Below are 15,528 nucleotides of genomic sequence, written 5' to 3' on the forward strand. Positions count from 1 at the left end.
ATATACTGTAATGTGGAGTACCACAATTAATTCAGTCATTTACCTGCTCTGAAGGCCCCAACTCTTCACTGTTACCGAGCTGGACAGAACTAGTACATATGACAGCAATTAGTGAAATTGCAGGGTCACAGGAAGGTGTATTTTAAAATATAATACATCATGCCAAGTAATCTTTAAAATGCCTATACCAATTTACATGCCTATGCAGAGATTTTTAATCACTCCTTTCTTAGCACTGATAGTTTTCCTCTACTGAGGGCTCCAGGCCAGGCAAACCCCGCCCAACGGACCAGCTCAGACCAAGAAAGCACGGACCCGCCCCCTCCCTGGCGCGGGATTCGCCCCGCATCTACCTCTCGGAGGCCCCGCCTGTTGGCCATGCCTCTTCCGAGGGTGGGCCGTGACGTCACTGCCGGCCAGACGCCATCTTGCTGGTTTGCGGCGGGGCTTAGAGGTAGAGGCGGCGGTGGCGAGGGCGTGGGGAAGGGTGGGGTGAGGGGGCGAGGCCGTGGCTGGTGCGGCGGAACTCTCCTCCCGTCTGCCCCACAGCGTGGGACGGCGTGAACGCGGTGTTGGAGGGATGTCCGCCTTCTCTGAGGCGGCGCTGGAGAAAAAGCTGTCGGAGTTGAGCAACTCGCAGCAGAGCGTGCAGACCTTGTCCCTGTGGCTCATCCACCACCGCAAGCACTCGCGCCCTATCGTCACCGTGTGGGAGCGGGAGCTGCGTAAAGGTGAGTTGCCCGGGACCCCCAGCCCCGCTCCTCGGGAGCCCCATTCCCACAGCTCTCCCTGCCTGCCGCTCTCCCACCCGGCCACCCAGCTCCCGGGCTTGGGTGTCCCGGGGGTTTGGAGGAGCAGCGTGCACTGCGCTTCACGCAAAGTCGGCACTCTGTAGGTATTGCTGAATAAAGGAGCGAAGGATTAAAAAAGAACTTCTATTGATTTAACACAGAAAACAGTAACCAGGGGCTGAGGACTCCGCACCTAGTTAGGACCAGAGATTGAGGCAATCAGGTATTTTTTTCATTCTGCCCATCAGTAATGGAGGGGAGGCTGCGTAAGAAGAAAGGTAGGGAAGTGTGGAAAGGAAGAGATTGGTGTGGGGTCGGGAGTTACTGCCATCATGTCTCTAACACATCAACTCAGTCTTGTAAAATTAATAAAAGAATCCGAGTTTTAGGACTGGGGAGGCTAAAATAAGTTGTATAATGCAATGGAAAGAGTCCTGAATTTATAGATTTTAGAGGACTTGGATTGGGCAAAATCCCGGTATCGCAGTTTGCCTCACCTGAATGAGGAAGTTGGGTTAAGTGAGCTAAGGTATTTTCTTGCTCTGTGATTATATATGACTGACCCTAGGGCAGTGACTTTAGTTTGCAAAATCTTCCATAGTGCTTCTGTAAAGGAAGTTAACTTTTTGAGCAGTAATTTGCTGTCCCTAAAATATCCAGAATCATTTCACTTCTGCCAAGCACCTTGATCTGTAAGAACTGATCGTATGTTAGTGTGACTGAACATTTTTAAAATTCATATGCTTAATCTGGGTTTGTACCTTCTTAATTCATTGGGTGGAGAGAGTGGACACTTTAATTGTTGTTTCAGACATTCCGATGTAGGGAAAGATGGTTATTTATTAATTACGGAGTTTAATAAACCATTATTAATCAAAACAGATGCCTGTTTACTGGCCCACATCAAAGCTATATGACGTATTACTTAATATGAGAGCCATTGTCGCCTTGGCTGTATAGACTGGAGACAGATTATCCTTTTCTTGTGTGTTTGTTTGTGGTTAATTTAGTGGAAGAAATTGATTTAGAGCTACGTTTTTCAGTTCATATGTAAGTGTATGTGTATTGGCTCTCAAGAAGGAATTTATCTTCTGTGAGTGGCCAGAAAGGTTTGAGAAATCCAGATATAAAGGTCTGGAAAATAGCTGTGAACTTTGAGAGGGCATGAATTCTCTTTGCACTGTGCCTTATTAGATTTTAAAATCAGCAACAGGCTTGTCTTTTTCTTTTTTTTTTTTCTTTTTTTTAAATTTTTTATAGAGCATGTTGAAACACATATAATCAATAAGGAATTAATACCAGACTATTTTAAGAAATACTACAAATCAGTAGAAAAATGGCAATACTGTTAAAGGCATTTCACAGGAGAGGAAACTTGAAAGGCTGGTGATAACTTAATCTAATTAGGAAAAAATAAAGCAGTGAAGCGCTACTTTATATTCTTTAGTTTGCAAAATTAAAAAGTATGGAATTGGTGAGAATGAGGAGAAACAAACTTTTTTACACTGCTGGTTGGAATGTAAAAAGCAGATCAGCTTAACAACCTCTAATGAAGTTGAAGGTATATATTCTTTGACCCATCAATTTTATTTGTTTTCTTTCTAGGAATATATCCTAGAAATTAGTACTTGTGCTTAAGGAGTTATGTTTATTGCAGCCCATTAATGACAAAATTAGAATGTGGACAAATAAATACATTATAATATTCATACAATATAGTCTGTCCAGCAATTTTCATGAATGAACTAGAGCTACATGAAACATGATAGATTAAAAAACAACAATAAACAAGCAAAATGTTGAGCTGAGAAAGAAAGTGCAGACCAATATGCCATTTAGTAGTTTGAAACATGCAAAGCAATACTGTAGTTTACAGATATCTGTAGTTCCAGTTATGTTTATAGTAGTTAATATCATATTCTAAGATAGTGGTGTCGACATAAGAAACATACAAACCTGTAGAGAATTTTTATGTTTATTTTAGCCAAACTGATGGCATCGCCAGAGAACAAGATCTAAAAATGCTCTAGAGAAGAACAGTTGTACAGCTTTTGTGCATTTGACATTAAGGAGGGGAAAACAAGGCAGGGATTGGATTACAGTATATAATAAACAGGATTGTGTGTATTCTTGAGGGTTATGTGTTCTCTTGAGAATACTCTTCCGGGGTATTCTGATATTTCAAAGGTTTGTTAACCTAGATGCAATGGACTTACAACCTTTCACTAAAGAAGTTACAGGCCTGGGGCCTGACTTCCCACCTGGACCTGACCAGTTAGGAATTTATGATCAGATCACCCTGTGAGGTTATTTACCACAAAATCCCTTTTATTTGTCCATAGTGGTTCATTACAATATGGGAAAGAAAAAATGAAAATGGATTTGTGTTGTATTTCATATAATTGTTTTAAAAGATTGATACAAATGTCAGAAATGATAAGCTGTGTTTATTTCTTACCTGTGTTTGGGATGTTTTCATTATGTTTAAATGCTTCATAATTAGAAAAATTAAAGGCATATAAATAAGTGCTTTGGGAAGAGAATGGTGTTGGGTGATGATAGTAATAGTGGTGGTGATGTCATGATGCTGCTCAGGCAAGTATCAGTTCTGGGATTACCTGCCAAAGGCTTCCTTTCTTGAGCCATGGCTATGCCTAGGCATAGCCTTAGGATCCTCCATTTCCTGTAGTCTAATGATAAGGACAATAATTTACTGAGTACCAGTCATTGTTTTAGCCATATTACTGTGATATCTTGAATCCTTACGTTATCTCTGCAAAATAAGTATTTGTGAAAGGAATAGATCAAATTTGAAGTAGAGAAATCAAGAAATTAAGGAAAATTGGTTGAACATTTTACAATAAGCTAGACATTCTTTAGTTTCTTGAAGTGTTCAAAGAAGACAAAAATGACATTGATATGAAAAATTACTGTTTAAAATAATAGAGTATGTAAAATATGTCAGACGTGGTAATCCTTCAGTTATGAAGATTTGCCCTCTTTTTCTACATGCTATATCTTTGTCTCCTGTTAAGAAAGCATTTCTGTTTGGAGGGATGTACCCCAAAGTCTTTGTGAATACCAAGTAGCTGTAATTTCCCTGACAAATCCAATAGAGTGTAATCAGAATTATAAGTGACCATTCTGTTGTTCTGTAATGGCTTTATTGAGATACAATTAACATACCACTCAATTCACCCATTTAAAACATATAGCTCAGTGGTTTTTAATAGAATATCATATAGTTGTAAAACCATCACCACAATTTGAGAACATTCTTATCATCAAAAAGAAACAGCATGCCTTTTAGCCATTACCCCTCAACACCCCCTCCCCCACTTCCCCTAGCCCTAGCAACCACTAATTTGTCTCTATAGATTTGCCTATTCTTAGCATCTCATTAAATGGAAGCATAGTATGTGTGTGGTCTTTTGTGACTGGCTTCCTTTAGTTGACATGTTTTCCAGGCTCATCCCTGTTGTAGCATGTATCAGTACTTCATTCCTTTTTATGGCCAAATAATAACTCATTGTATGAATTTTTCCATTCATCAGTTGATAGACACTGGGTTGTTTCCATTTTTAAGCTCTTATAAATAATACTGCTGTGAGTTTTTGTGTGGATTTGTTTTCATTTTTCTTAGATAGAGACCTAGGTGTAGAATTGCTAGGTCATATAGGAACCTACATAATAGCCTTTTGAGGAACTGCCAGACTGTTTTCCACAATAACTGCATCATTATACATTCCTAACAGTGGTGCATGAGGATATCATTTCTGCACATCTCTGCCAACACTTATGATTTTTTCTCTTTTTTATTATATCCACCCCATTGGGCATAAAGTGGCATCTTGTGAATTTGATTTGCATTTCCCTGATGACTAAAGATTTTGAGCATATTTTCATGTGCTCATTGGCCATTTGCATACAGTCTTTTTAAGTGTTCTTTATATATTCTAGGTACAAGTCACTTTTGTATCTATGACTTATAAAGATTTTCTCCCATTCAGTACATTGCCTTTGCACTTTAGAGAAGCAATCTTCAACCTTTTTGGCACCAGGGACCAGTTTCATAGAAGACAGTTTTTCACTGCCAGGGTGGGGGGATGGTTTCAGGATGATTTAAGTGCATTGCATTTATTGTGCACTTTATTTCTATTATTATTACATTGTAATAGATAATGAAATAATCATACGACTTACCACATGCTGGCGTTAGCATGTGGGCTTACCAAAACTGTGACTGAGACAAGTGCACAGTGCAGGAAGGAGGCACGAATGGAAGGAAGTGGTAAATAAAATAATAAGTGGGCCACTCACAGACTAAATTAAGTGTTGGATTCTGACTTAAAGCCTGCTGCCAGATGCAGCTTAATTGTCACACACTGATAGGGTCTTGATATGAGTCTGCAAGCAATTGATTTATTATAGTCTGTGCAGTCCAACTTCTCTGCTAATGATAATCTGTATCTGTTGCTGCTCCCCCAGCATTAGCATCACCGCCTCAGCTCCACCTCAGATCATCAGGCATTAGATTCTCATAAGGAGCAGGCCATCTAGATCCTAGATCTCTCGCATGCACAGTTCACAGTACTTTCCCGCTCCTATAAGAATCTAATGCTGCTGATCTGACAGGAGGCAGAGCTCAGGAAGTAGTGCAAGTGATAGGGAGCCTCTGTGAATACAGATGAAGCTTCCCTAGCTCGCTCGCCTGCCAATCAGTCACCTCCTGCTGTGCAGCCCTGAATGGGTTTGTGTCCTGGGGGTTGGGGACCCCTGCTTTAGAGTATATTAACTCACTCTCTTTATTATCTTCCTTGTGTCAGGCATTGGATATTGGAATGATTAAGAAAACAAAGTTTTTAAATTCATTTAAGGAGGAAAGCTGTAAGTAGTTAAGATAGTGAGGAGAAATTATCTCTGTAAAGTGGGTATAGATAGATAGATAGATAGATACATAGATAGATAGATAGATAGATAGATATTCTGACCCAGCTATTCCATCAGGAAACGGGATATTCAGCCACTGAGAATAGATGAAGGGGCTAAGGTGAAAAATAGTTTGGGGTGCAAAGAGTCAAACCTGGGAATGTTTCCAGCCCTTGACTGCTTGTTACTGTGTTTCTCCCAGCTGGCAATTAAGTGTTAGATTATTTAAAGTTGAGATTTTCCTCATATTTGTAATCATCTGTTAAAATCAGCGCTTTGTTTTCAATAAACTGTATTAGACATCTTTCACAGAAATACTGATCACTTTTTAAAATTGGTTTTTAGAGAGGGGAATGGGGAGAGAGAGAAACATCAATATTTGTTTCCACTTATTTATGCATTCATTGATTGATTCTTGTCTGTGCTGTGACCCAGGATCGAACCCACAACCTTGAGGTATTGAATCAACAATCTAACCGAGTTATCCAGCCAGGACCCTAAGTATCGTTTTATAGTGTATTATTGATTGGGGGTTACGTGTCGGTTAGTAGTAAAGAGTGGACTCCTGCTGGTAGTGGTTTTCCTTTTTCAGGTTTTAGCCTCCATAACCCAGCGTATTGCCTTTGGTGAAGTTCTTAAATATGTTGAGTTAACATTTATATTAATTAATATGGCTTTAGGTTTGTTAGAGGTATTAAAATAAGTACTGTGTATTCTTCTTAACTGCTAATTTATTTGGTTTTTGAAAAGTAAAAAAGGCAAAAGCATTTTTCTTATGCTTTAAAAACATAGCAATATAAATCCTTAAAATGAAGGGATTCTATTTTGAGTTGACAATTTATTGGCTTCTATATTGTCTGATATTGTTACTTCTCTTTTAGAGTTAGAATTGAACAAGTTAGGCGATGCTTGTATTTTGTAAGTTCTTATACCTGAGAGTATATGGTGTTCTCAAACTGTATGACTCTCATGAACCCCTGTGTAGTCATCATCCAGCTTCAGCTCTTTGTTAACAACTAAAAAAAGTTAATTTCTTAGACTGTCATTAAATATCCAGCCAGTATTTGTTTCTTTGATCACCTCCCATTTTTAAGCCATTTGTTTGTATCAGGATCCAAGGACAGTTCATTTTTTGCATTTGATTGTTGTATTCCTTGAGCCCCATTAAATCTGTGGATTCCCTCTCTTTCATTTTAAATTTATTCTTTGAAAAAAACTAAATTGGTTATTCCACAGAAATTCTCAGTCTAGACCTTAATCTGTTTAACAAACTTTGTCTCTTTAGTATTTGCATAAATACTGTGTTTTGTATCCTGTTTTTTTTTTTTTTTTTTTTAATTTTTATGGCAATATTCTTTTTAGATTTTAATTTTAGAGAGAGGGGGAAGGGAAGGAGAAAGAGGGAAAGAAATATCAATATGTGGTTGCCTCTCATTGCCCCCAGCTGGGGGCCTGGCCTTCAACCCAGGCATGTCCCCTGACTGGGAATCCAACTGGCTACCCTTTTGGTTTGCAGTCCGGTGCTCCATCTATTGAGCCACACCAGCCAGGGCTGTATTCTATTTTATTGATTGTTCTTTAAAACAAGTGAAATTTCTTTGGATAGTCAAGGAGCATATATTTGCTGCACTATTATCAAAAAATTAAGCTTTCTTAGTCTAGTACCATGAGTTAGTTTCTTGAACAGCACTTATGATGGTTTGTATTATGAATCAAACCTGACTGGGCAATGAGGTGGTGGTCAAGCAGTATTCTGGGTATGTCTTTGAAGATGTTTCTGGCTGAATGTTGAGGATTTTATCTATTTTCAGAAGGAGGGGAGGGAGAAAGAGCGAGAGAAACGTAAGTTGGTTGCTTCTTGCAGGCCCCGAAGTACACCCCTAACCAGGGACCTGGCCCACAACCCCAGGCATACGCCCTGACAGGGAATTGAACCTGGCAACCTTCAGCTGGAGCTCAGTCCACTGAGCTACACCAGCCAGAGCTCTGGTTGAGTTTTAACATTTGAATCTGTAGATTGAGTACTAAGTACATTATCTTGCTCCAATCAGTTGAAGGCCTGAATAGAACAAAGAGGATGATGCTCCTGTGAGTAAGAGGTAACTCTTCCTGCCTGACTGCATTCTTTCCTGCCTTTGGACTCAGACTGAATGTGCACTCTTCCTGGGTCTTGAGCCTGCTGGCTTTCAGACTGGAACTACACTATCAGGTCTTCAGGCTCTCAAGATTGCTGAGTGCAGATCTTGGGACTTGTCAGCCTCCATAATCACACAGGCCAGTTCTTTATAACATTGTAATCTCTTTATATGTACACATGCACCTTATTGTTTCTGTTTCCCTGGAGAAAGAACCCGGAGTAATATAGCACTTTATCTAGATTTACTGTAGTTTAATTAGTAAATTAATATTTATTGTAGGTTTAATTCAATTAAGTTATTTTAGGATTTTTAAAATGCACCACATAAAAGATGCGTAATGGTTAAAATAATTTCATTTTTATGTATTTATAGTTTGATGCTTTAGATTTTATTTCTACCAATATGCTGATGACTCAGTCATCCATCCTTTTTTTAGCCCTAGGCTCTGTCACTGAATGGTATTTCTTGAGCACCTTAAACTCAACTGTGCAAAACAACTCTTTATGTTATCTTTACCCACTCCCATTTCACATCTCTGTTATTCTTTCTGTCTTTGCTATTTCAGTGAATGGCATTACTGTCTACCAGTTGCCTGAACCTGAACTTTAGGATTGTCGTGATCTCTCATACATATCTCACCTTCAGCTTTTTTATTGATATTTTAGCAATGTCTCCTTTCCCCTGATCTCCTTGTGTCTAGTCTCCTTCACCAACCAGCTGTGCTTCTTACTAATGGTAACAGAATTATCGTATGACCCCGTAATTCCACTCCTAGGTGTATTTTCAAAAGATTCAAACAAATACTGAATAAGAATGCCCAGAGCAGTGCTATTCACAATACCCAAAAGGTAGAAACAACCTCCATGTTCATTAACAAGTGTGAAATATCCATCCAGTAAAATGTTATTCAGCCATAAAGAGGAATGAAGTACTGATTCTTGCCACAATGTGGATGAACCTCAAAAAAATGCCAAGTGAAGAAACCAGACACAAAAGATCACATATTGTATGATTTTGTTTATATGAAATATTCAGAACAGATTAATCCACAGAAGCAGAAAGTGGTTGCTAGGGATTAGGGAAGGGGAAGAATGGGAAATGAATGACTGTTACAGGTGATAGTTGTACAACCTTATAAATGCAGGAAATACCCCTGAATTACACACTTTAGCATGGTTAATTTTAGGTTAATTTCTCCCCAATAAAAATGATGTAAATACCTTGTACTTTCCTGTGTCTGTGTTTTTGTATACTTTTTCTTTTTGTATTTCTACTCTGTCCCCTAACCTCCGAGCTCTGGTGTCAACTCTGTAGCTTTCCTGGTCTCTCCATTTAACATCCTAAATTTATAAAAACCTAGTATGAATTAATACCAACTTATCTTCAATAGCGTGCAAAAAACTGCCTATATGGTTTTCTCCCCCTTTTATGTTATTGTCACAAACTATATCTTTATATATTGTGTGCCCATTAACAGACTTATAATTATTGTTTTATGCATTTGTCTTTTAAATCATATAGGAAACAAAAAGAGTTACACATCAAAAGATAAATTAATACTGGCTTTTATATTTTCTTTTCTTGTTAGCTTTACTGGTGTTCTTTATTTCTTCCTAAGGCTTCTACTTACTATCTAGTGTCCTTTCATTTCATTCTAAAGGACTTCCTTTAACATTTCTTGTAAGATAAGTCAACTAGCAACAAACTCCTTTAGCTTTTGCTTAGCTTGGAATGTCTTAATTTCTCCTTCATTATTTAAGGATAGTTTTGCTAGCTATAAAATACTTAGTGGACAGATTTTTTTTTCGTTTCAGTGATTCAAATATGGTATCTCACTTTCTTCTGGCCTCCATAGTTTCTGGTGAGAAATTGGCTGTTAATCTTACTGAGGCTGTCTTGTACACGACAAGTCACTTTTTACTGCTTTCAAAATTCTGTCTTTTGGCAGTTTGATTATAATTTGTCTCAGCATAGGTTTCTGAGTTCATCATACTTGGAGTTCATTGAGCTTCTTGGATTTGTAGGTTCATATCTTTCCCTAAAATATGGGGAGTTTTTTACCTTTACTTTTTCAGCTATTCTTTATGTACCCTCCTCTCTCTTCTCTTTCTGGGACTCTTACAATGAATATGTTTTTCAGCTTGGTAGTGTTCCACAGGTTTCTTAGGTTCTGTTCACTTTTCTTAATTCTTTTTATCTTTATTTTTGCTCTCTCCAGACTTCATAGCAATGGTCTTATCTTCAAATTTGATGATTTTCCCTACTCTGACATTTTTTGTGGTGCTACCTCTCAAGTACTTTTAACAGCTATTACTGTAACATTTATTATACTGTATTTCAATGGTTCTGCACTGAGTTTATTATTACTGGGAGACTAAACCTATTTCTTTGTTCCCTCACAAGCTAGCTCACATTAAATATAGATGCTCAACAAATGTATGTTTAATGAGTTATTGAATGAATGTTGGAAAATATGTAGTATCTGAGACTTTTAGAGCTGAAAGAAGAATTGCAGAATATTTTGCGATTTCTCCTAAAGGTATGCCTGATTTAGGACCTTCTGGCATCTTTTTCAAATAATGAACTTTAGTTATAGACATTTCCTTATTGAAAAAGACTGAAATACTTAAGCTTTTTCAGTCAGTTCCCCTATTTATTCTTAGTGAAAGGGTATTAAGTGTGGTCAGCAGATTCCCATTGGTGGATCACCAAGATCTTTTTAGGGTTTGTATGGGTCCACAAAATAAAAATTATTTCCATAATGCTTCTAAGACATTACCCCCCCCCCACGCCCACCCTCCACCTTCACTGTGTTGGCATACACTTTGATGTTGCAAAAGCAAAGCTGGGTAAAAACTGGTGGTGCCTAATCATTAATCAAAGCAAAGGCAATAAACTGTACTAGTAGTCATTGTAGTTTTCACACCACACACTCACAGCTAAAAAATACATTACTTTTCCGACTGTGCTCAGTGAAGCAGCTCAGATTATTAATTTTGTTAAATCTAGACCTTTGAGTACATGTCTTTCTGGTGTACATTTTTTCATTGCGGTAAATTATACGTAACATAAAATTTAACATTTTAACCTTTTTTCTCTTTATTTTTATTGGGATAAACATAAATATAGTATAATTTTCCTCTTTTAACCATTTAAATTCTAAAGTTCAGTGACATTAAGTTCATTCACATTGTTTTGTAACCATCTCCAAAGTTTTTTTCATTTTTCCAAACTGAAACTCCATACCCACTAAACAATAATTTCTCAACTTCACACTCATTAAATAATAACTCCCCATACTCTTTTACCCAGTCCCTGGCAACCAGCTTTCTACTCTATGAATGACTACTCTGGGTACCTCTTAGAAATGAAATTACACAATTTGTTCTTTTGTGACTGGCTTTATTTAATTTAGCATAATTTCAAGGTTTATCTGTGTTGTAGGCTGTGTTAGAAGTTTCCTTTTTAAGGCTGAATAATAGTCCATTGTATGTATCCATCACATTTTATTCATTTGTCAATAACACTAGGATTGCTTCCACATGTTGGCTATTGTGAATAACGCTGCTATGAACATGAGTGTACAGATATCTTCTCGAGTCCCTTCTTCAGTTCTTTTGAGTATGTGCTCAGAAGTGGAATTACTGAATCATATGGTAATTCTGTTTAATTTTTATACTGTTCACAGCGGCTGTACCATTTTATATCCTCATTTGCAGTATACTAGGGTCCATTTTCTGCACATGCTTGTTTTGGTTTGGAATGGTATCTGCTTGTGGTCTTAATTTAATTTTCATAATGACTAGTGTGACTTATATGTGAGGCTTTATTTCTGTGCTCTATTCTTTTCCATGGTCTACATGTCTGTTCTTAGATCTGTATAATGCTATAGTTGACCCTTGAACAATGTGGGGGTTAGGGGCGCCAACCCCTACTGCAGTCAAAAATCCACATACAACTTTTGACTCCCTCAAAACTTGAATAATAGCCTAGCTTTGGCTGGAAGCCTTACTGGTAACATGAATAATCAGTTAACACATTTTATGTTTGCTATATATATTAGGTACTGTATTCTTATTATAGTAAGCTAGAGAAAAAATGTTAAGATAATCAGAAGAGAAAATACATTGATAATATTTTTAAAAATTATAAGTGGACCTATGTAGTTCAACCGTGTTGTTCAAAGGTACTGTATTACTGTGGTTTTGTAGTAGTAAATCGAGATTAGGAAGTAGAAGTCTTTCAATCTTTTATTCTTCTTTTTTTTTTTTCTTTTAAAAATTATTTTGGTTGTTTGGGATGACAATCTGTATAAATTTTAAGATGGATTTTTCTTTTTCTGCAAAAATGCCGTTTGGAGTTTGATAGGAACTGCATTTAATTTGTAAGATGTTTTGAGTAGTGTTATCTTAACTACATTTACTCTTCTAATTCATGAACATGGGATGTATTTCAATTTATCTTCTTTCAGCAGTATTTTGTAGTTATCAGTGTGCAGACCTTACGCCTTCTTGATAAAATTTATTCCTAAGTATTTTATTATTTTTATATAACTGTAAGTGCAGTTTTCTTAGTTTCTTTTTGGATTGTTCATTTTCAATTTAAGAAGTGCAACTAATTTTTGAATGTTGATTTTATATCTGGAAACTTTGTTGAATATGTTTTATTAGCTCTGAAAGGTTTTTTGTGGAATCTGGAGGGTTTTCTACAAGTACGAGTATGTCAATGTGAACAGAGGTAATTTTACCTCTTTTTAATTTTTTTTTTTTTCTTTGCCTAGTTGCCATGGCTAGAACTTCCAATAACATGTTGAATAAAAGTGGTGAAAGTGGACATCCTTCTCTTGTTCTGGAATCTTAGGGGGAAAGCTTTCAGTCTTTTGCTATTAAATATGGTATTAGATGAGAGTGCAAATCTTTTTAATAATCTGTGTGACAAAATGGGAAATACACATATATGTAAAGTACTATGTCCCGAACAGTCTGGAGGAAATACGTTTTTGTAATTGTTAGAGTTTTGAGTGAAACCAGATACTTTTTTCATCAAGCACCATTTTTGGGGAAAGACGATTTGACAGCCCTGGCGGGTGGTTGGTTGTTTGGAGCATCGTCCTGTACACCAAAAGGTTGCAAGTTTGATTCCTGGTCAGGGCACATAAATAAGTGGGTTTAATCCCTGTCAGGACACGTACAGGAGGCAACTGATCAATATTTCTCTATCACATCAGTGTTTTTCCCTCTCTCCCTTTCTCTCTCTAAAATCAATAAAACTTATGTCCTCAGGTGAGGATTTAAAAAAAAAAAAGATTGAGAGAGGAACTGTGTTTATTCAAACATGGGTATTTAGCAGGTGTTTTCTCAAAAGTGAATGTATTGAGACGGTTTTGTTGAGGAAGAAAACTGACAGTATTTGTTATCCATTATGAAATTCAAGGTTTCAAGCAAAAATTAGAATTTTGGAAAATTTGCATCTGCCGCTATGAGCCTGAAAACTTTCCAATACTTTTTAACACTTTTCCAATGAAATCAATAATGATATTTACAAATATTATTTATGATACTACCTAATGAAATATTTCAACAATTGGAATGTCTTTGTAACTCAGCGAACCAACATTTTTCAAAAGACCAATGCATGATGTTACAAAATTATGCGTGAGTAAAAGATCCATTCAAAGAGCATGGTTGACTAAAGGATTTTAATATAACAGTGTTTTTTCTAGTTTGTTGATGTTTTTTGAGAATTCATATTATAATTAAGAATCTTAAAAACCACAATTGGTTGGGTTTTGGTGTAGTTTCAAAGAAGGACATCCACAATATCTGTAGAGGCTATTAAAATACTTTTCTCTTACTGGCCGTATATCTGGCAAGGCACTTTTTCTTTTCATTACTTCCACAAAAACAATATATTGTGGTTAAGTTTTGAAAATTTATTTTTTAAACAAATTTATGTTAACATAATGTTCTTCTGAGTGAACTAATACCTATTTTTAAATTTTTAATAAGGTAAGTATTGGTAGGTATAATCTGCTTGAACAAAAAAGCTCTTTGGAGTTATCAATAAAACTGTAAGAGCATGAAGGGGTACTGAGACCAGAAAATTGGAGAACTGGTCTCAGATTAATAGAGACCATGAATTATTTACATTAATTTTGTTTATATAATCTTAATCTTGTCTAACTTATTGTAATTGTTTTAGTTTTTAAAACTTTAGCTTTAAGATATTTTTGGAGTTAAATCGGTGAAATGACTATTAATAATTATTTTTTAAGAATAAGTAATGTCTGGAGATTTTTTCCAACCACTCTCTTCTGGGAGCACTTACATAGTGATTCTTTAGCACTGAAACTAGAGGTCTTAATGTGAAATTTTAAAAAATTCTGTTTGTTTTTAGGTAATTGTAGATTCACATTAAGTTGTAAGAAAGAATAGAAATCCTGTGTACCCTTTGCCAGCTTCCCCCAATGGAAACATCATGCAAAACTAATATTCTGTTATAATTTTAAAACGAGATATTGCAAAACAACACCACACTTGTGATATTGACATTGATATATGCAAGATACAGAACATTTTCATCAACCTAAGGAATCCTCATGTTGCCTTTTCATAGCCACATCCACTTCATTCTAGGAACACTTCCTACTTAACCCTAGTTTGTCAAATATCTTGTTCTTTTTTTTGTTCTTTTGCTGATGAGCCGCCCCCCCCCCCTTCTCCCTCCCCTCTCCTCTCCTCTACCTTAGGTGATTACCAGGGCGGGGCAACTGTGTCACCACTCTGGCTCTGTGTGGGGGAGGGTTGGGAAAGGGAACAATGCCACTGCCTGACCTCTGGAGTTTTGACCAGGAGGAAGCTGTCTCCTGGCTCTTGCCCTGTTGCCAGTCACTTCACTTTCTCCCTATGTGCCACTGGTGCCGAATACCTGAGGTGGTGGGTCTGTGTGAGTCTTAAGTCTGTTGTGGGCCCTTTAAGAGGAATCTTGAGAATTTTGCAGTTTCTTCTGCTGCCCCAACCGCCACTGGTTTTTACAGCCAGAATTATTGGGGACTTATCTTACTGGGGCTGGGATCCCTACCTGTTTTAATCCACCACAGGTAGATGTGAGACAGCCTGTTCTGCATCTCCACCTCTGCACCTTTCCACACGTCTCCCCCTTCCTACCCATCTGGATGAATGTGGCTTCTTTAAATCCTTGGTTGTCAGACTTCCATACATCTGGGTGATTCTGTTTTGTAGTCCAGTTGTGGTTTTTGCTATTGTTGTACAAGGAGGCAAGGCTTGTTTATACCTACACCTCCATCTTGATCAGAAGTCCCGCTTTCTTTTCTCTCTACCAAACATTGTAACCAGAGAGACTGTTGATAAATGCAACTACAGGGCAAAGTAAATCGGTGGAGCACTGAGTCAGCACTACCCAGAAGCCTTTTTCAGCATGTGGGCTCGATCATTTAATACCTCCATGTATTTTCCCTTTGTGACTGTCTATTTGTTGGTAACTCTTGATATCCCCACCCCACCCCCCAACAGATTCTTTCTTAGCCTTCCCCCATAGAGCTCTTGACTATGTGTGTATGGTTGTATGTTTATGTGCAACTTAATATTATGTGTTAGATATCTTTCCATATCAGTATATAAGTATCTCATATTTGAACAGCTGCTGAGTAT

General features: G+C 37.2%; 1 protein-coding gene across 3 annotated transcripts in view; it reads left to right on the plus strand.

Moving 5' to 3' along the window:
* The first annotated feature begins 430 nt into the window (after positions 1 to 430).
* RPRD1A (regulation of nuclear pre-mRNA domain containing 1A) overlaps positions 431 to 15,528 on the plus strand; it is a 48,675-nt gene continuing 33,577 nt past the window's right edge. For 2 of the 3 annotated variants that reach the window (XM_090285646.1, XM_090285648.1), the window contains exon 1: positions 498 to 731. In XM_090285646.1, coding sequence (XP_090141772.1) covers positions 581 to 731 — 151 coding nt within the window. In that variant the 5' untranslated portion in view covers positions 498 to 580. Of the gene's footprint in view, positions 455 to 497; positions 732 to 15,528 lie in introns of those variants that run through there. The other variant, XM_090285647.1, reaches the window with a different exon arrangement.

This window comes from Furipterus horrens, unplaced genomic scaffold (genome assembly GCF_987537825.1).
Source record: "Furipterus horrens unplaced genomic scaffold, mFurHor1.1.pri manual_scaffold_8, whole genome shotgun sequence".
NCBI classification, from domain to species: Eukaryota; Metazoa; Chordata; class Mammalia; order Chiroptera; family Furipteridae; genus Furipterus; species Furipterus horrens.